Below are 22463 nucleotides of genomic sequence, written 5' to 3'. Positions count from 1 at the left end.
TTGTTCTTGCCCTTCAGAAAATTACATTTTACCCATTAGGGAGTAATTAAACAGGTTGGGAATCTTACCCTACAATAATTCCATTTTACGCTTAGGCTCTTCATAATCTCTCTTTTTTGCAGAACGTAACTAGTTCCGTGCCAATTTTATACAAAATTAAATTTTGTTTTTCTAATAATGTCATCTACTTTTTTTTAGAATCGGTGTGGTCAGTGTTCACTTATTGTCATATAAACTTCTCCTTAATAACGCCTGTTGTGGCGAGCGAGCGAGCCTGTTGTGGTAATCGGTGTACAATGGCGCTTGAGATTGGCGGTGCTCTCAAGAAACTAATGTGGCAAACACTTCAAGTGACGCAGGGAAGCCGTGGAAAACCAGGATGGCCAGACGGGATTTTCAAACCTCTTTCTCCATAATGTACGCTCATTCTCGTAATTTCCGTGACGTCTCGCAAGATCCGACTGCTTCACTCTTGTAGTTTCATCAGCACATTTACGTCTTCTTGTTCTTCTTTTTCTTGAAGTATCCACATACAATTCTACATCCGCTGATGGCAGTTCTCTATACCCGCCGCGGCACGTGTCTGTTTCATTTGTTTCTCTGCATGTTTTCCTTAATAACCCACTAAAAAGGAAGACCAGCGTTTAGCTCCCGTGGATGACGAGGTCGTTAAAGGTCGAAACACAAGCTCGCATTGGAGAAGGGTGGGGAAGGAAATTGCATGTGCCCTTTCAAAGGAACCATGATGCTACTTGCAGTAAGCAATTTAGGGAAATAACGAAAAATCTAAATAAGGGTGACCTGGCGGGGAAATGAACCGACGATCTTCCGAATAATTTCGTGTTGTTGTCAGCTCCCACAATTAGAAACTGTTGTTCTAATTCCTCGACGTACACACTGTAGTTACGATTATTGCGAAGTACAAATCTTGCAATAAACAGAGGATGACGCCAGAAACTTCAAAAATTAAGTGTTATTAGGTACTGTGAAGGCGACGTGGCCCGATGAAATGCAATGCTTTCCACCCATTGTGGTAGATGGTGTTAGAATGAGTCACAGCTGCAGACATTCTCGTGACACTGCACGATAACTAGTATTTCCCGTGGCACGTGCTGCATGGGCGGTTACAGCATGAACCGTCAAAAACTTCCACCGGGTTAGGACTGTCCTCAGCTCGTGGTCTAGCGGTAGCGTTCTCGCTTCCCGCGGACGGGGTCCCGGGTTCGATTCCCGGTGGGGTCATGGATTTTCTCTGCCTCGAGATGACTTGGTGTGGTGTGTCTTTCATCATCATTTCATCATCACTGACGCGCAAGTCGCCGCAGTGGTGTCAGCTAAAAAGGACTTCTAATTTCGGGGTCTCACGGCCAACAATGCCGTACGATCATTTCATTTCATATCGGGATAGGACGCCTTCCTCTTCAAGAGCCACACCAAGCTCACCTGTGTTCTCGAGTTTCGTTATCATCTTCTTTAAACCATTTAATGACAATTGGCCTCTTCTCAGACCTTTCAGTCGGTGATACTCTCACAATGCAGCACTGTAATTGCTGCTGTTCGCATAAAACAGTTTCACTAACAGCTCACGGTCTCTCTCCTAGACAGTCATACTGTGCACTCACGTTACGGCTTGTCAGATGACAGCATGGGTGTCATACAGTCATGCAGACAGTGAACAGCGGCAGATTTGCACCTGGTGCACATAATTGGAACCAATTTTATATACAGCTTGGTTCCACATTAACGCATTAGCATATTGTGGTGTCACCGCCAGACACCACACTTGCGAGGCGGCAGCCTTTAAATCGGCCGCGGTCCGTTAGTATACGTCGGACCCGCGTGTCGCCACTATCAGTGATTGCAGACCGAGCGCCGCCACACGGCAGGTCTAGTCTAGAGAGACTCCCTAGCACTCGCCCCGTTGTACAGCCGACTTTGCTAGCGATGGTTCAGTGTCTACATACGCTCTCATTTGCAGAGACGACAGTTTAGCATAGCCTTCAGCTACGTCATTTGCTACGACATTGCAAGGCACCCTATTCAGTAATTAGAATGAATTCTGAACAGATAATATTGTGAATCATGTACCGTCAAGAGCGACGTTCATCATTAATGGATTAAAGTTAAGTATCAAACTAATTACGTCCGCTTACTGAATACTCATTCCTTGTCACGTTCCAGACCTCACGTCAGTATAGTCCTTCCCTCCTCACGCCAGCCTGCGTGAGCTAAGACGCGTGCATTTTGGCCTCCTCTCGTGACACGGTGTTGGCTCTTCAGCCAACACTACACATATCTTCCAAGTTTCGCTGCCACACGATTATTATACCCCATACTGGAGCTCCTTGAATAGCTGCACTTTAATTACAACCACCCGTACATGTGTGCACCACATATCATTCGCACGCTGGTAGAGGAGGTAAAAGTCAGCGAAACAGCCCACCCACATTTTATGAATGGGCTGCGTCATTTTCATTTCGTGCTGTAGTGCTGTGGCGTGACGCTTCTAATGCATATCAGGACTGCAGATAGTCTATACAACTACAAACAAAACAAAAATATCAAATGAAACCATATGATTCAAGAGATCTTTTCAAGTATCGGACATCTATGATGCAGATACAGACTGAAGCGTGGAATGAAAATTTGTACCCAGATCAGGATCCGAACCCGGCGTCTCCTGCTCACTAAGCAGATGCACTAACTACTACGCCATTCTGGGACAGTGCATAGCGCGTCTGCTTAGTGAGCAAGAGACCCAGGTTCGAATCCTGGCCTTGGTACAAATTTAAATTCGTCTCCTCAGTTCATCACAGACGTTTAATATTTGAAAAGGTCTCTCGAACGATATAATTTAGTTTGATTAAAGCACTTGTGCCAAGGTTTCAGGTAGGATCAAAAAAATGGTTCAAATGGCTCTGAGCACTATGGGACTTAACTGCTGAGGTCATCAGTCCCCTAGAACTTAGAACTAGTTAAACCTAACTAACCTAAAGACATCACACACATGCCCGAGGCAGGATTAGAACCTGCGACCGTAGCGGTCGCGCGGTTCCAGACTGTAGCGCCTAGAACCACTCGGCCACACCGGCCGGCTCAGGTAGGATCCTCTGTTTCGTTCGATGCTAAAGGGCTACTCCAATACACTGGAGAACCTCTGCAATACTGTTCGAGTTTAGGGAGAGTACAAAGTGGGTGGAGGCTTGAATAGGAATTTTGATTAAGGAGGGAGGCATGCTAGGGTAGTTCGTGCAGTTGTGCGTAGCCACTGTGACGGGGTGGCGTAATGGTTAGCCCATCTGAGTAGGAGACTCGGGTTCAAATTCCGGCCTTGCTCAAATTTTCCGTCGTCGTTTCAGCCTGAGTGTATGCGTCATAAAACAAAAGATAAATTGAAACATAAATACCACTCAGAGCCTAGTCCAACTAACCGAATGCGCTCTGCATAGTAGAACGAGAAGAGATCTATTGACGTGCGACTTTTGATCAGCGAATGGCCGAACCCCTCCAGCCCTATTGCCTGTGTAGGCGGTGCCAGGAATCAAAAGCAGTCCTTTCGCACCAAAGGTAGTGTGGTGCTAACCATCCGGCTATGAAGACAATCTAAATAATAATTAGTTAGGTACCTTGATTTTTTCGAGATGTCCGCCCCGATAGCTGATTGGGCAGCGTGACGGATTGCCGTCCTCCGGGACTGGGTTCGATTCCCGGCTGGGTCTGGGATTTTCTCCGCTCAGGGACTGGGTGTTGTGCTGTCTTCATCATCATTTCATTCCCATCCTACGCGCAGGTTGCCCAATGTGGCGTCGAATGTAATAAGACCTTCACATGTGGCGGCCGGACCTGCCCCGCAAGGGGCCTCCCGGCCAATGACGCCAATTGGTCATCTCCATTTTCCATTTTTCGAGATGATGAATAATATTTTGTGACTACCGATCGTTCTGTAAACAGTACCGGCACTATAACATGACATTTGTCGATTTCGTCCCATTACGAAGAACGTGTTCAGTTCCATCTGCTAGCAAGTCTTGAATCCCGTCAAATATTTGCTACAATACTCAAATTTTGATCACTGAGCGGCAGCGCGGAAATAAATCGGTGAAGGTTCCGGCCTGACGCATTGCTCCGTCCCGACAGGTGATACCGCGCACGCGCAAACAGGGCTCCACTACGACGACGGCGCCGTCGACGACCGTGACGCCGGAGCCGACGTCCACCTCGACCGAGTCGTCGACCAGGCGCTCGCTGTACCACCCGGCGCTGCTGGTGGGCCGGCCCACCGCCACCACGACGCCCAGCGCCGAAGGCGACGCCGGGCGTCGCGACGCCGTGCTGGACGCCAGGCGCCGGCAGCGTCTGCACGACCCGGCGGCGCTCTTCAGGCAGCTGGCGGCGCGCCAGCAGGCGGCGCAGCAGCGCAAGGTGCGGCTCTCCCACCCCTTGTCACATCCGAACTACCTCGTCTAAAACAGCACCCTACTGGAACTGATCAACTTCTCGTGGCTGCGGTTCACAATCATGTACAATTTTTTAACGGGCACCATAATCGCCTTCGTCTGTACAGTTACTTGTTTCTGAAATATTCTCGACTTATCAGTCGAGTCGTGGCGGCGCGTTGCCGCAGCGTTTCGACGAGTTTCAGAGGTAACATCTTCAGGCAAACCGTCGTGTTCATTTCTACTTAGTTCCTTTATAGATGGTGGGCCACAGCTTTCTCTGTCGAGGGCCCAACGGATGGGCCAGTCGCGTGCACCGGAAGACATATCGTGGGCGCTGGTGAGAGCTTGCCTTCCTCCCCCCTCCCCCCTCCCCCGGTGGGATGGTCCAGCCTCCGCCACTATGAACGGAATAGATAGACTAGAGACCCGACTCCTGGACTTTCCACCACAGGTCGCTACATCTCTTCCGGAGGCATGCGATTGTGTCACCCGCTGTCCGCTTCGCAGAGGAGGCTGCGGTCCAAAGCTTATAAAGGAACGAACCAGACGACCTTTCGGCTGAAAATGACGAGTAGGAAACTACTTTAAACGTGTCGACAATAGGACGATACGACTCGGGTAATAACCCGAGATTATTGCATCAGTGAAATTTGCAGGCAAAGTCTGCATTACCACGAAAAATTATGTATTTACAATAACCACTGTTGCAATTTTGCTGTATGGCCACTCTGAACTGAAGCACAGTTTCGCAGTACTGCTCTTGACAATGGTCACAGTGCCGAAATAGCAGTACTGGATTTTAAACATGAATAATTTTATTATCTACGGCGAACATGATGATCTTTAAAAAAGTACTGCAATTTTTTGTTGAGGTGGACTTCTGCCGACTTCATCCGCCATATTTGTCCATCTATCATACTGCTTCTTCCATGAGCACACCCAAAAGCTGAGTTAAAAGGGAAACTGGTGGGGGTTGGAGAGAGGGGCATTCACGTTAGTTTCGTGGTGAATGAAGAAGTAGTTTTGAGATTTCACTACAAATGGATCGCCTTAGACTTGCTACTGCTCAACACACATCGCATGTTCTGGCTTCCATGAAACTGATACTAAACTGCTACATCCGTCTGCTGGGCAGAGTAGGATGCGAGCTCGGCTTGCCAAAATTTTTTTTCTTTTCCCTTCGCTGGGTTCGTCCTTAACTCCATCTGAATGATATTGGAATGGAAAGAATCTTTCTCTATGCTGACGTCGATTGGTCGAAACTCTTAATCTTCCTTCCGCTTTTCGTATCCAGAGTAAGTACAATTCATTGTCATCAGCGTCACCACCATCATCACCACAACTATCATCATTGGTTATCATCCATCAGTCAACATCGATCAGTCCATTATCTGTTCAAATGGTTCAAATGGCTCTGAGCACTATGGGACTTAACATCTATGGTCATCAGTCCCCTAGAACTTAGAACTACTTAAACCTAACTAACCCTAAGGACATCACACAACACCCAGTCATCACGAGGCAGAGAAAATCCCTGACCCCGCCGGGAATCGAACCCGGGAACCCGGGTGCGGGAAATGAGAACGCTACCGCACGACCACGAAATGCGGACCATTATCTGTTATTTATGATATCTCACTATACATCATCCATAATCATCAATTATTCTTCGTCATTAACATAGATTTAGTTCTGCTTGCTTGTTCCTACTTCGTGGAAAGTTGTCCTCAATGTCCTCCAGTTTGGTGAAGGGCCGTACTTGTTCAGTTAACTTATTACGCAGTCTGTGCTATGCTCGACAATGACGGCATCCGTCTCTGATGATCTCGTCAGTAGACTGACCGAGTGAGATGGCGCAATGGCAAGACAACAGACTCGTATTTGGGAGGAAAGCGGTTGAAATCCCCTTCCGGCCACCCAGATTTAGGTACCCCAATCCTAGCTTCTGCTCCATCTCTGGAGACCTTAGGGTCGATGGCACGTTCAACCATAATCTCCCATCTGTATCGTCGATTGCATGTTAAACTCTAATTACCCCCTTGCCCTTCTTATCGACCAGATGTAGAAGATATCATTATCATCTTCATCATCATCAGCCTTAGGTTTGCTGCGTTCTCCATGAAAAAAGAACAGTCCTTTCATCAGATGAGGGGTCTCACTAGATTCCTCGAAGTGAGGTGGCTTGGTGGTAAACGACTGGTATTCGGTTGAAGCGGCGTTGAAATTCCCGTGCGGCTAGCCAGATATTTGTTCACCATAGTGAACCTTCAATTAAACTTGACGGCATCGTCATGTTGTTTATAAAAATTGAATACATCACATTGATGAAGGTACTCGCAACAGCGTTCGAAACGTTTCTGTTGTAAACATGAGACAAGATCACTTATCTGGAAACGTCTTAGTAAAAACGACAACAGCTGTTAGAATATATTTTCAAACAATTTAGTTGAAAGGTGAATTGTTGGCTTCGTTTCTCTGAAGAAGAAAACAGCCAGTTACAGAACTTACCCATGTCCACTGCATGACTCCGTACCGGCTGTGATGATCTCGTCGTCGTCGGGATATGAAGCATAAATCTTGCTTGCCTTGCGTCATAGCTGTCCGACTTGTGTGATTATTCCATTGATAACTACACATCGTATTGACAAATTCCACTCGATGTCCCATGCAGTTTTTGGAGAGAAAACAGAGAACCGTAAATCAGTAAAAAAAATGCAGAGAGATGAATCACGAGGTACCTCGAGAGTGTCCAGTTTACGTGAACTTAAAATGAACGGTGTCTACCCCTGTGCATACACTTAATTTTGCAAATCTGCGAGTGTATGTATGTACGTGCGCGCGCTCAAGTATGTGTGTGTGTGTGTGTGTGTGTGTGTATGTGTGTGTGAAGAGGGAGGGGAAGAGATAAACTACAGTGCAATCCTGCTCTTGTTTATCACGTTAGGTGCTCTTGGGAGTTCCAGTGTCAGACTGTATCAAACTTGAAGGTGATGTTGCATTATTAGCTGATGATGAAATAGAAGAGTAGCTGAGAACAACATGAAACGAAGGCAAATGTTAAAGGTAAATTTTGAAAAGAAAGACGGCAATAAGAACTGGGATTGAAATGGCAAAGCAGCAAGTGTTTTGGATACAGGGTAAACAAGAAATACGAAGAAGAAGTGAAAATACAAATAGCAAAAGCAAAACAAAATTTGTATAATTCCTCTGACAAAGAGCTAAGAATAAAGTTATATATATAAGCTTACGAAACTTCGTTAACATACTAGACAAAAGATGTGAATTGTCACTTTGCTTAATTACAAGGGACGAACAGTAAGTAATGCAACACATTTTTTTTCTGAAAGCAGGTCAGTTTTATTCACGATTCCAATAAACCATATTATTCCCCAATCTTTTGGCACAATATCATATTTTTTAACATTATCTCCGTTCAACGCTATCGGATTTGGCCACCTTACTGGGAGGGCCTGTATTCCTGTATGGTACAACTCTATTGATTAACGTCGGAGTCAACGTCTTATTGCATCAACTACTTCCCCGTCATCCATGTATTGCTTCCTGCAGAGCGCATCCTTCATTGGGCCTAACACATGGAAGTCGGAAGGTGCGAGATCCAGGCTGTAGGGTGGATGGGAAACAACAGTCCAATGAAGTTTTGTGGGCTCCTCTCGGGTGTGCAGACTTGTGCGAGGCCTTGCATTGTCAAACGGAAGGAGAAGTTCATTTGGATTTTTGATTGTGATCCGTCGAATGAGAGTGTCGGCACGTTCCAACATTGCAGATGACACAGCTGTGTGCGGCCAGCCGACAAACGGGAGATCGGACAGGTTTGCACTAGAGTGCTGCAGCGCTTAATATTTGACCGGTCACTGCTCGCCTGTTGACGGGGGGACCGAGCCGCTTATGTCCGGCCCCACACGACTCGGCTGGGTCACGTACTCGCCCCATGTCTGTTGTCCGGATTCCGGACACGCGGATAACCGAGCATGACCTGTCACCGCTGACGTCTCACCTCGCCTAGCCCCGGCTCGCTGCACTGTACTGTACAAATCCAACGCCTCTCTGTCTCTGTCTCTCTCTCTCTCTCTCTCTCTCTCTCTCTTTTAATACAAAGGTAACGTTGCCAAGAGCGGGTACGTGACACAGCTAAATTCATAAAGCACTTGGAAAGTAAAATGATATTTCAACACAATCGCTGATAGATGACGAGTCTCATTTCCAAACAGAAGATATATTTTTCCTTTCATTGATAGGCATTATGCTGTTTCGTATTGCATCAGCTTGTTCTTTGACATGTCTGCTTATAGTAGAGGGATGTGGCATGACATCTGCCACGTTAACTTCTCCATAATGCGCACCTAGATGAATTAATTTTTTGGCCTAATTCTCTGAATACTTAACCGGAAACAGCATTAAAAGTCTCATATCTTTAGCATACATTGCAACACACTTTTCTGTAATACTACTTTTTATTATTGCTGGTATCTCTGAAGGAAGTGTATCTTTGTGAGGTTTCTTGCAACTGTGTTTCTTTAAATGAGTGGTTCCCGGCCGGAAACACAATAATGTGGAGTAGGTTATGCACGATACGTAGCCAGTAGACGCACTGTTTTCGTCTACAACTAATAGAAATGTTCTCCTTACTTGGCTTTTTGGACCTTCCCGTTCCTTCAATGTGTAAACATTGGTTTCAGTCTTACGTCTTACTGCACTGGCTTCGTCGCGCTGCATGATTACAGAGAGAGACAGACCACAAATGAGAAGCCCGTTCTGGCTACAGACTCACATGGATAATGACACGGGTAAAATGTTTGAAGTTTCGTGCTACGTATTCGGTCACGGCTTCTATGCTCGGTCACGAGAACTAGTGCGGGCAGCCTATCCAGTTAGGGTATGCTCGCCCCGTCTCGTATATTGTGCTCGCTTACTCGGTCATGCAGGACTCTAGTTTGCACGACGTTGCTCCGATGATGGCAGACGCCTCGCTCAATGACTCAAGGTGCTTTTGTTCACTGCCAGTCTCCGTAGCCATTCTGCAAGCGCCTCTCAATGTCTGCGATGGACTGGTTTTGCAAAAGAAACTCAATGACTGCTCTCTGCTTGGAATGCACCTTCGTTACAGACGCCATGTTGGAGGCTATGCACAGCGCCGCCACCTATTGGAAACTATAGCGGCTGAAGCGAGAGTACTACACGATGTTCCACTACACACTCCTCATTTTGTTCAACCTTGGTCGAGAAAAAAAAATTATATTACTTATTGAACGCCTCTCGTGGAAGGATGGCAGAAAAAAATGAAAGAACACAGAATTCTGGGCTTGCCATGAAAGTCCTGTCTCTGTGGTAGCGCACGTGGTGATGTTGCCCTGATAAGGACAACTACGAGTTCGCCAAGAGTGTTTTAGAAATGAACGATGAGATTACTGAAGAAACTTTCATTTCAAACAAATACGAGTCACAGTCTTATCCACTCAATAGAAACTTTAAAACCAGGTGATGCACGTCTTTTCGTCGTATGCAGAAATGCAGAAGCTACTGAGCATACCTCTTGAAGGGTGATATGTACTGCCTACCAGCACTTTTCACGGTATATCCTTTGCTCCTTCGACATTCCGGAACGTGTTCGTTATGTCGGCTGATGTACTTCCACGTTGTCATTACTAATGCTGAAATTGAAGTTCCAAAACCCTGGTGACAATGCACATTCTTTCTCTCAACTACTGTTATACCTCTGTCTGTGCTTCGTGAAAAATATCGAACTGCTCCGCTGTTCGGGCTCCATGATCAACTGTTGGTCTTCCTGTATCTGACAGAGCGATTTGGTATTGTGTCAGAAGAGAAGTTTAGCGTCCCACGCCCAACAGGGTTTGCACTAATGAGCAATGCTGTCATTGATTTTTAATCTCATACTCATCCACAGCAAAACTCAAATTAAAGAACATACTACCATACCTTTAATCGTTTTCGCTATCTGTATTTATATATTAACACATCCTTATCGTTACAATGTTTCCGCAGCTTCGTGCGTTGTCCTAACTGTTTCAGTTATAGAGACAAGTGATAACACAACCGTGCATTTAAAAGGTTTTTTTAGCTGATTCCTCATTAGACGATTATCAAAAATAGGTTATGGTGTCAAGGATAAGTTTTCATCTGTCTGTCATACCAGGACCTCTTGCAAAATAAGATCTCGTATTTTAAAGATTGAACTAAATGATGCATGGATTTTAAGTTAAAGCTACAATCAAGCTATATCCTTTTATAATTATTGTCTGATGTTTTAGGCATATACTAAAACCACTACAAACAATTGTCCTAGATATATTATGAGGGCTCAGTTACACTTAATTTCCAAACTTCCTCGTTTTTGGGTACCTCAGAGCATCTTCATCTTTACTGTCCCTCTTCAACATCCAACAATACTACCATGATTTTATCAGTCAGTCTTTTCTCGTACCTCGTCTCAATCTCCTTAATGTCCTGTGGAAATGCTCTCCTTACTCCTCACTATAATGTCCCACTGTTTAAGGGAAATAGTCAATATGTGAGTGTAGGGAGAGGAATTTTATACTCATCTTACAAATTAACTTCTTTAAATTAAGACAGTGGAGAAAGGAACAGCAATCTATCGCGAAATCCGTCGTTTATTGCAGCATCTCTAGATTTCAACCATTACATTGTCATCTTCAGTGCATATCACAACAGGTGATGTTAGTCCAAAATGTCACGTAGTAAACAATATTGCTGATTTAGAGCGTGTAGGAGTCTGTCACGAAATTTTCCAACAAGGTAATACGAATGTTCTTCATTCACTATAAAAACTGCAGTAACAGAGCTGAAGTAATCCACGCATCTTTTTCTGTAACATTCGTTGCATTCTCAAATTCGTTTTTAGTCAGTTTGTGAATTGGAGGATCAACAGTGAATCCAGCTTTCACTGTTTCTTAACTGATGAAGGGAAATTTCATAAAGAGATAGTTAATCCTTTCAGACCCACAGACTACAACTGTGTAAATTAATATTTAGCACGTATTAACAGCAACAGAAATATTTTTCCTCAATAGAAACCTCATGTTCACATCTGTAAATGTTCAATATTTTCATCACGCACAAGTCTCTCACCTGTTGGGCATCACAGAATTCATGGAAGTTGTTGGTTTGTTATACTCTACTGTATAATTGAATATTATTATTGTTAATTTGCATGGCAATTATTGAATTATCAGTTTATTTACTGAAACAGTGAATAACTGAAAATTATTTATTTGAGTCCATTGAAAGAAGTCAAATGTACAAGGTATGTATTGAAAATGTGTACATATACTTGTAGAAGTCATGCATTGGTTGCAGAATGTCAGACTCACCTACTAGTGCATGCTAACCAAAGAGTACGAGCACAGCAGACATGGAAGTCTTACAACAGTCACTGATGTTTCCACCCTAAAGCGACTCCTCACAATAAGCAGGAAAAGCGTCTTGGAGTCCCAGTCTTATAAAATTTTTCAGTTCCCCCTATATATATTCATTACATTGCAGATTCACTGATCGAAAGTATCCGGACACAAATCAGTGGACCTTAAATGAGGGGCGTCCACCGTTCACCTATATGATGGCTTGAACTGTGGTGGGAACTCTTTCATTGTGGTGTCTGAATGCCTTTGGAGGACTGACAGTGCATTCTTCAAACCAAAGAAGCACTTTGGGCAGGTCAGTTCATTTCATGAATGTTATTGTCTATAAACCGCTGCTTCACAGAGATGCTGCCTTATGACACGGTGCATTGTCATGCTGATAAAATCATCGTCTCCGAACTCTTTCTCTACTGCATTCAGTAAACAGCGGTGTACAGTATGTTCACATCTTCTACATTTAGCGGAAACACGATAAACACTGCCATATTGTAGGGCTACCTCCACCGTACTTCACTAAATGTCTGGGTTATAAGAGGCTTTTCAGTCATTGTACCTCATTCTTTTTAACTCCCTGTACACAGATTATGTTAGCTTTAGTGGCGGTAGCACTTTGGAACTGACAAGTGATTCCTTCCACTGATTTCATGCAATTTTCCACAACTACCCTGTGCAATGTTTGACGATCCCTGTCTGTCGGTATATGAGGACTGCCTGTTCATAGTTGAGCAGTGATCGTTCCTTCGTGTTTCCACTTCACAGTCTCATCAATTACTGTCAGTCTGGACTGCTTTACAAGGACTGAAATGTCACTGAAGGGTTTGTTACTCAGGTGACAACCAATGGCAAGTAGACGTTTGAAGTCACTAAGTTCTCCTGATAGATGAATTTTGCTGTTGTTGCGTCTCTACTGGCAACAAAATACTCCACTGCTTGTTCTATACCGACTGGCCCGCCTCTCGTGAAATCTAGTGCTACAAAGGCTATGCGGAAAGTAAGGTTCAATCTGTGGTAAAATTGAAATCACAGTGAAAATCATAAACCTTTTATTTGCAACAGTTAGCTGTACTTCCCAGCTACTTCGCTACATAATCGATGCACCGACTGAGACATTTGTCGTAGCATTGTACGCTGATCTGCAGCGTTTTGTCTGTGTCAAAAATGTATTCATCATAGCTAAAGGTTCATGAGAGCAGAGATGAAAATCAAAGGGAGACAAGTCTATGCTGTATGGTGGGTGAGCAAATATCTCCCATCGAAAACGCTGCAGGAGCGTCCTCAATGCCCCTGCAGCATGCGGCTGAGAACTGTCATGAAGAAGGGAATGCATGACAGTGACGTTGTGCGGGCTGCATGAAATCAGGCGAAATCTCTCAGAGGCACTTTTTTCTAGACATTTTTACATGCTCACTATGCGCTTAGAACTGAAAATAGCGACGTGACGCGATCGACGGGCATACTAGAGACACTGTCCAATATATCTACGCAAATCCTCATCAGATTTTCGCTGTGATTTTCATTTCGCAATCGAGCCAACCTTACTTTCCGAAGAGCCCTCATAAATTCCGCATTACGTAGCGTTTTCGGGCAGTTTTGATAAGGTAGTGTTTTTTAGTGGTTTGCACTTATAGCATTTGCTGTCATCGTTGCATCTTCGTTCGACTTCATCCCTGTCGGTAGATTCATTTTAATTCATTCCTGTTAGTTCATTTGTAATTGTTTCAAAGTGTGCATCTGTTTATGTACCGACAGGTGGTATTCGTGACCAGACGGCCATCCGTAGAGGAAGAAGGTGAGGAGGATGCGACGCAGGCAGCCGACGAAGACGGCGAGGACGAGAACACGCAGGCGGAAGAGGCGGCAGCCGCTATAGTCCACGAGAAGCAGCAGGAGGCGGCGGCCAAAGAGCGTGGCAGGGCGTCTCCTGCCAGGGGAAACGCGTTGCGCAGGCAGCTGGCGCCGGAGCAGCCACTATACTACTACGTGCCGGCGCAGCCGCTGTTCACCAGGTGAGGACCGGGCTGCCTCGCGTTTCCGATATTCCAGCCCATCTTCAGGAACCGAAACCTTCGTTTGTGTGATCATACGGTCTGTAATTTATTTACAATTACTAAAGACACTATCCGAGAAACCCGATGTTACCCGAGTATTTATTCATAGCTTTGCTCGAGACTTCGTAAATGTGGAATTTATTTTTGACTTGCAAAGCTTCTTTATACAGAATTTTTGAAGTAGTGTGATAGCAGATGAACGAAGAGCTTGTTTGCTTCACTAACGACGGTGATAGCCACATAGTCAGTCATACGAAAAGCAACTGACACTAAGATCCACGCCTATAGCACGCAGCGTCTGGCCTTGCGCATTATTTGTGATCGTGCCATAGCACAGTCTCGCCAGGAATTGTACATATTTAAAACGGAGTGGTAAACTATTAGGGATAAGCCAACGCTAATTCCCATCAAAATTTCTGCTTATATTATGTTATGTTGCAGAGAAGCAACTTTGAGCCTCTGTGAGTGAAGGGTTTTGAGGAGTGAGGTAATGCATACCACATTCTATCAGAGTTACATCGCACCTCGCGTTTGGCAGGAGTTTTCAAAGAGTGAGTTAAGGCCTGCTGGTCTCGAGCTGCAGCAAGTCTCGCATCACGATATTCTTTGGATTCTTGAGACTGTCTAATCCCCAGTCTTTTAGCCATTCTAATGTATTCAGAAAGACTCGACTATTTTCCACATACTTTTATTCGTAAACAAAATGAAACCAAAATGTAATGGGGAGGCAACAAAATCACCAAGCAAACTTAATAAATCCATTGTTACTATAAAAGAATATAAATAAAAGCTGTCGAACGAAGCAAAGTAATGTTATGAACTTTTTAATACACAAAGAGTAACCAGTAAATTTCTATATCTTTGCCAAGTGAATTCACTTTTAGGCTGTATTCGTAAAGATAAGACAGTGGTACTCAATTCTATCACCGACGTAAACCTGTATATGTACCTGAGTTTAAAAAAAATTACAGCACAATCTAGTGATTCTTAAGTGTACTACGAAATTAACAGCGTCATCCATTGGTTCTTTTATATATTACGCCATGATGATTAAACACCTGAACTACTAAGCTGAGCAGACGACTTTAGATAAAGCTTTAAATTACCATATCCTTTTTTTTTCATGATATGAACGACAAGAGTCTTCATTCAGAGCTTTGTCACTGTCGTGCTCAGTCAGTCAAGTGGGTGAAGCCTTGCATTAGAATATCCGAGTAAGAGGATTCCATTTCTGGTCTGAGTGCAGTTTCTTTTCAAATTTTAGTTTATACAGTAAGATATCCAAGGTTTTAATCGTTATACAGCGATTACAGGACTTCTTAGACAAAACGCTGGCAATTAGGTAATGCCAACACAGAAATGAGAGGCCAATCATTTTTATTGATTATGTATTTTGACTTTAGACATTTACTGTTGTCTCTTCCATGTCCTACGTCCTCGTATATTTTCCAGCGTCAGCATTGCTTTCCTTTTCTTCAGTAACACCCCTTCGCCCAGAGGTGTACACCTACCTTTCTGTTTCGTGGTCCATCCCTGATTTCTTTATTCCAGGCAGTTTTCCTTCTGCAATGTAAATCAGTTATCCAAATCGTCTTAGCATGTTGTTTCACACTATCTGTCAACTACAGTCGAACCTGGTTTCCCGTGTACACTCCTGCCATTGGTTCCATCGATAAGTACCAACTATCTCGCTTAAGCGTTTCATGTTTGTTACATTTCTTTGGGAATTTACATCACCAGTAAGGCTAGCAATCCGCATCACAACTAATTACTGTACTCCGTTACTATTTTTATCATCATCATGTAATGATTAATAACGTCTTTCAGCTTTCAGCAAACTGTCACTCTTACTAAATATGCTATATGTATTTCACATCTCCAGATGATAAGTTTTGTGGTTATTTTTCCCGGCGATAGGTAATTAAGTTTAACCGATTATTACTTTTCACGAATATTTCTGACATTTTAAAACCATATTGGCTGTTAATCGACAGTGACTATTAAAAAAATATGAAAAGGTATTTCAAAGACAGCTACCAGTAACAAAATTCGTTGACTTACGTTAATAATTTAAATAGGTTGATAAAATTTCAAATATAGTCTACAGTGGCAATAGAAAAACATTTAACGAAAGCACACATAGATATTAAAGTTGTTCTGTACAGTCTTGGTACGTGCTGTGGTCATCCAGCAGAGCAAGAGAAGGAAAACGTAATACAAGGGAATGTTTTTGAAGCTGTTTGTCTGGAATGTAGCCTTGCGCAAAAGTGAAACGGCGAGAAGAAATAGTTCACACTGTAAGAGAATGTAAGATTTTGAAAAGAGGTGCTACAGAAAAAAGGCTGAAAATTAAAGAGGTAAATCGAGCAACTAATGAGGAAGTACTAAATCGCACTGCGGTAAAAAGAAATTAATGACACATCTTGACCAAAAGAAGGAACTGTTTGACAAGAGACGTTCTGGAGTACGAAAGAATAGTCATTTTGATAACGGAAGGAAGCGGGGGAGCGGGGAAGTAAAAATGTGGAGGGGAACCAAGGGATAAATATAGTAAACAGGTTCAAAATAGTGTAGGTTTCAGCTGTTCGGAGATGCAGATAGCTCCAGATGACAGATTAGCGTGAGAAGCTGCATCAAATCAGTCTTTGGACTGAAGACCACAATATCAACGTTATTATTAATGTTACTGAACACCAGCACGTTTTCACATATCATAGTGTATCTGAAATGTTTTGCTCGGGCACCCATAAAGTAACTACGTGAATTCAGCGCTGGGCGTCACGGTTCTGACATCCAGCACAAAGATGGGAATTTGAAAAGGGGTGGAATGTGGGTAAGAAGGGTTGTGACGACCTTCCCATCGTGTGACGACGTCCACGGTGGAATTGGGCAGAATTGCAGTGGAATTCGGAGCCAATTTGACATCATTAACCCCCCTTACATCTCACATAAACTTCTGAGAGCTGGCCTTTCTTTCGCATGTGCCGACACCTTGCTTTTTGGAACGTCGCCATCTTGAGGATGACCCTTTTGCACCATTACGGGGGAAGTTGTTTGCTCTTTTGAGGCCCATTTTCAAACTTTTCGACGCAATGGGAGACAATTAAGGGGATTCAAAATATTGACCATTTTATTGTGTTGCTGGAATAATAGTTAAATACACAACCTATATAAATAAAATGTAAATGTTCATGTGTTCATGATCTTAAATATTCGAAAGGTCTTCACCAATTTCTTTGAAACTGCATGCTTTTATATATTTATTTTCTAAAAAAATTGTATACATAAATAATTATGTAATATATTAAGTGGAAGCGTTACTACCAAAACACTCGAAAAATTATTGGTCGCTTTACTTTAAATTTTTACAAAATACTCTAATAAACATTCGGATGAGCATAGGCTACATATTTCTTATATATATATATATATATATATATATATATATATATATATATATATATATATATAATAGTGAAACGTTATTGGCAAACAGCAAAGTTGTATTTATACCTTTTCGAGTAATGATCAGAATGCTATTATAGAATCTGAACATAAAATAACAACAATGAACAATGCTCAGGGTCAGAGAGGGGGAAAGGAAAGAGGTAATGTACAAAATGGTGGGAGGTAATGGATGTAGAAAGTGAAAAGGAGGAGGTGGACAGATATGGGGAGGAGGAGATGGAGAGAGTTGGGAGGAACATATGAACATTGAAACATTGAAAGTGGGAGGATGTGATTAACAGAGAGAAGGGGAGAGCAGGAGAAGGCGGAGATGATGAGAGAGGACAGAGGAGAAGATTGGCAGATAAAGGGAGGAGGAGGTGATGGACAGAAAGAGGAGCAAGGAGGAGCAGATGGACAAGGGCAGGTAGAGGAGGAGGTGGACAAAGAGAAGGAGGGTAGGGGGGGGGGGGGGAGGAGAAGGAGATTAGAGCGTATATCCAGTTCCCGTACATTTCTGAAACTTGTAGTTTCTGTTTTCTTTCTTTTCCATTCAACCAGACTGAGCCACATCAACGCCTGTCTGGAGCAGCCGGTATTAAATAATCTTACGGTTGGACCATTAGCATCACTAAATAATTATACATCACATTTCTATAACACACTATGAGCCATGTTCCGTTATAAGATGAAGTTTAAGACAGCGACGTGTGTGCGCGCGGCAGGTACCGGTCAGAGGAGGCAGACGAAGCGTACGTGGATCCGGGCACAACGACGGCGAGGCCGGTGCCGGAGACGCCGTTCCGCGGCCTCTTCACTGCGGGAAGGCCTCCGCCCCCGGGCAGCGCGTCGCCGGCGCAGCTGCTGCAGGCGCTGGCCGCCTACGCGAGGGACGGCTCCCAGCAACAGCAGCAGCAGGAGCCACTGCCGCAGCAGGAGCCCGGCTACAGGCTGCTCCCTGTGCCCGCCGACCCTAGAGACCCTGCTGCTGTGGTGAGTGCAGCCGACCGAATCTCATCTGCGTTTTCGGTGACATTTGTTTGTGGGCATTAAGCTGTGGTCCAAGTCGTATGTCTCTGCACAACATTTCGTTTTCCAGTGCTGAACACATCCTCAGAGGCTATAACGACTCAGAAAGCACTTACACCTTCAAATAAGTTCAGCAAGCCGAACTGTTTACACACTGACAACTTACATTAATGTGACCACCTGTCGCAAGCCTGTTTTCATGTTTTCATGCAAACACAAAACAACAGTCGAAAAATATCGCTTTTTATGGAAAAATAACTGTACCGAAAAGACTTAAGGGGACCCGCTAGACCAGGCTCATCCAAGAATTGCGGCCGGCGGGCGCGCCCGCGGCCCGCGGGCGCAAGACAGTGTAGTTCAGGGCCCCAGCCGCGACCGTGTGTCCCTAGTGTCGCCATAGGAGCGAGAGAGAGAGAGAGAGAGAGAGAGACAGAGAGAGAGAGAGAGACAGAGAGAGAGAGAGAGAGAGAGAGGGAGAGAGAGAGAGAGACCGCACAGCACTGCTCTGCGCTGGACTGTCCCGCAGTCAGATCCAACGTAAACAAAATATTCTATTTTACAATTAATTTTATGTAAGGGATATAGAGTCTCATTCTTACTGTTAGTAGTTACAAGTAAGTATTTTTTGTTATACTACGTGTTACAATTTTATATATCCCTTTTCAGAGTTTAGAAATCGGATCCTTAGTTTGCTGTTTTGTACGTAATAATTTTAACTGACCAAGTTTGAAAACTTACAGTCAACATTGTTAAAGAAGACAATTAACATTTTACACGTTTTTATTTTTCGAGGAAACTTTTTTGTCTAGGCTTGGTACAATATTCCGTGAGACTGCTAACTTCAAAGAATTGGTTAAATTTTTATCACCAAGGAATGAACGGTTCTTAGTTTTAGCAAGCTTTCAAAGAGAGAAAAAGCGCTCGCAAATATACGTCCAACCAAACATTGAGAGCCGGCCGGAGTGGCCGAGCGGTTCTAGGCGCTACAGTCTGGAACCACGCGACCGCCACGATCGCAGGTTCGAATCCTGCCTCGGGCATGGATGTGTGTGATGTCCTTAGGTTAGTTAGGTTTAATAGTTCTAGGGTACTGATGACCTCAGAAGTTAAGCCCCATAGTGCTCAGTGACATTTGAACCATTTTGAACCAAACATTGAGAGAACTTTGGCGGCGTGCTTCAGCAAAAGAGGATATTTATCTCGTGTAAGACAGCTGTAAATGTCATCCAAAGTTTTACACATAAGAAAGCGGTCCTTCAGGCGGATATGGCACTGTAGGTCAATCAGCTCTAGTTGAAGCACTTGTGAGACGTCCTCTGCCCGAAGGGAAAACGGGCAAACAAATGTATCTATCGGCTGGCGTTCGGGCGGTCCGCACGGCCAGCTAAGCGCCACGGCTCGGCCGCTGCAGCAACACAAATTCGCCCCGGGCGCTGGCCGCGGGCGATCGCGGACGCTAGCGCCCCAGGGGCACAGTTTGGACGAGCCTGCGCTAGACAATAACGTTGTGTGAGCTGCATGCACATCAGGTGTTCTGGAGTAAACTGTCGCCAGCAGACCGGCCAGCAAAGGTGTAGCAAGAAGATCGATAATAGGCACTGGAAGAGTGTCTCAGTCTCAGTGTCGAGCACTCAGTCACTAGCTCAGCCACCGACGCAACAACTCGCACTCCAGTTTGGCGTCTGTCAGTACTTTACGCCCAGATTAGTGTACATAGCGGGACTTGTACTTCACCAGCAGTGAGGCTAATGTAGACTATTATGGAAGAGCTTGTACCACAACTCATAGGCTCTTAAAGTTAAGTAGCTTTCTGTAAATAAAGACCCCTCTTAATACAAATGGTCTGAGCACTATGGGACATCTCTGGTCATCAGTCCCCTAGAACTTAGAACTACTTAAACCTAACCTAAGGACATCACACACATCCATGCCCGAGGCAGGAGTCGAACCTGCGACCGTAGCGGTCACGCGGTTCCAGACTGAAGCGCCTAGAACCGCACGGCCACACGGGCCGGCCCTCTTAATACATGTGTGCGATTGTGTTGTAATGCTGACGAGCAGGAAGACAGTGAGTGAGGGTCTGGAAAGTACCGACATGGATGTGGAGCCATGCCGTAGCCGTGTCCAGCTCTGCTGGGTTTCGCGGTGAGGATACACGGCGCGAACAGCCTGATCGAGGTGGTCCCACTGGCCTTGGTGGCCAGGGGAGTACGGTAAACTCATCCTAGTGGTCTTCGAACCACGCACGTACACTGAGAGCTGTGTGAGATGTTGTTGCATTGTCCTGCTGGTGTATGCCATGGTGCCGAGGAAAAACATCCCGCCCGGGTTCCCGGGTTCGATTCCTGGCGGGGTCAGGGATTTTCTCTGCCTTGTGATGACTGGGTGTTGTGTGATGTCCTTAGGCTAGTTAGGTTTAAGTAGTTCTAAGTTCTAGGGGACTGATGACCATAGATGTTAAGTCCCATAGTGCTCAGAGCCATTTTGGAAAAACAACCAGCTTGTAGGGCTGGACATGATCCCCCAGGATAGATGCATACTTGTTCCATTGAGCCTTCCGGAATGACGATATTACCTAGGGAATGTAACGAAAACATTCCCCACACAATGGCTCTCCCTCTTCCAACCTGGACCCTTCCAACGACTGTTCCAGGGCTTGAAACGTCGAAGGCCATCTCTCCGATGGAGCATAAAACGTGGTTCGTTTGAAGAGGCAACCTATTGGCACTCAGTGGACGTCCTCCTGGCTTGCAAATTCCAACATTCGTCGCCAATGAACATCAGTCAGTTCTTGTCCATGAAACAGGCACCTTCTGTAGAGGCATCTAGATAGCAAAGTTCGCTGAACGGTCATTGAGGAGATGCTGTTGGCAGCCCCTATGCATTCAGTTGCTCAACAGCTGCACGTCTGTTCACCCGTACACATCTCAGCAGCCGTCCTTTATCCTGTCATCTATGGCGCATGGTGAACCACAGCTGCTTTGGCGCTGCTTTTGGGATAGCGTCATTTTCCCTTGTACGGTACACTTTAACCACGCCAGCACGCCAACAGTTTATAAACTTAGCCATAAATGCTTCCACCCTAAAACCGAAAGCCAATGATCACGCCCTATTGGACGTCAGTTAAATCGCTCCGTTTCCGCATTATGACAACGGCTTCACTGTTTTCGGCGTCCTCTCCGACACGCTTTATACACCCTCCAGTCCTAGTGCTGCCACCTGCCGTCTGTGAGTGGTAATTGCAGCTTGGCGTCGTACATAGGCGGTGGTCACTAATATGACTGGACCGTGTACGTATCTTGTGTTGTATTTTTAAATGTCCATGACGCATTTGTATATCCTAGCTTGTAATGATTGGATCTTGATAACAGCATAGCATCAGAGAAACGAATTTGGTGGTTCCCTCATCCCAGTGCAAGTTCTGCTACTGCTTGTTTATCCATATTTCCGAGGGGCAATTTAGTCATGTGTACATTAAGGCGGGTGTTAATACTTTTTTTGTAGTTTCTATCTGCACTTGAGCACATGTGCAAGGGATTTTATATATACCGGCTGTGGAAAGCGGCGGGCTTATGTCCTCTGCAGGTTTCAAATATTCACACTCTTCCTTGTTGGTTTAAATACTGTCTCAATACCGTATCTTCTGACTACTCTGCTGATGGGACCTGTTACCAGTTTTGCGAATAAGAGGAACACTTGTAGTCGCCTATTTTCGTCTCTGTCACAGTAGCCATATTTCCAACGGCAGTTCTTAAATGATCGAGCTCATCCTCCAAATACTGTGACTTACGACTCTTTTAGTCCTCTTTTCTGTTTCGGTTGGTGATTCGAATTTTTACGGAGGTATATATCCGTGTGAGTGCACTTTCTGCAGACTTTATTCCCTAAAGTTCCGTCGGAGTTCCTAAGTATTTGTACATCCGAATATTAAATCTGACTTTCTTTCATTTTTTTCTTAGTGAACATTATATTAGAATTAATATCGTCCATATAATTTAGAAATTATGTGAATTATTTTTATTTTTCATGAGGCCACATAACGGAAGTATTGTCAATATACTGAAACCAGCATGAAAGATTCTTCT

At 44.5% G+C, this 22463-nt stretch overlaps 1 protein-coding gene across 1 annotated transcript in view; it reads left to right on the top strand.

Annotated features, from left to right (window-relative positions):
• Positions 1-22463, top strand: part of LOC126455848 (uncharacterized) — a 111320-nt gene that overhangs the window by 55360 nt on the left and 33497 nt on the right. Inside the window, exons 5-7 of the mRNA XM_050091609.1 lie at positions 4138-4422; positions 13604-13860; positions 18075-18342. Coding sequence (XP_049947566.1) covers positions 4138-4422; positions 13604-13860; positions 18075-18342 — 810 coding nt within the window. The remainder of the gene's footprint in view (positions 1-4137; positions 4423-13603; positions 13861-18074; positions 18343-22463) is intronic.

The sequence above is a fragment of the Schistocerca serialis genome, chromosome 2 (genome assembly GCF_023864345.2).
Source record: "Schistocerca serialis cubense isolate TAMUIC-IGC-003099 chromosome 2, iqSchSeri2.2, whole genome shotgun sequence".
In the NCBI taxonomy this organism is placed as follows: Eukaryota; Metazoa; Arthropoda; class Insecta; order Orthoptera; family Acrididae; genus Schistocerca; species Schistocerca serialis.
This window is presented reverse-complemented; position numbering and strand designations above follow the sequence as displayed.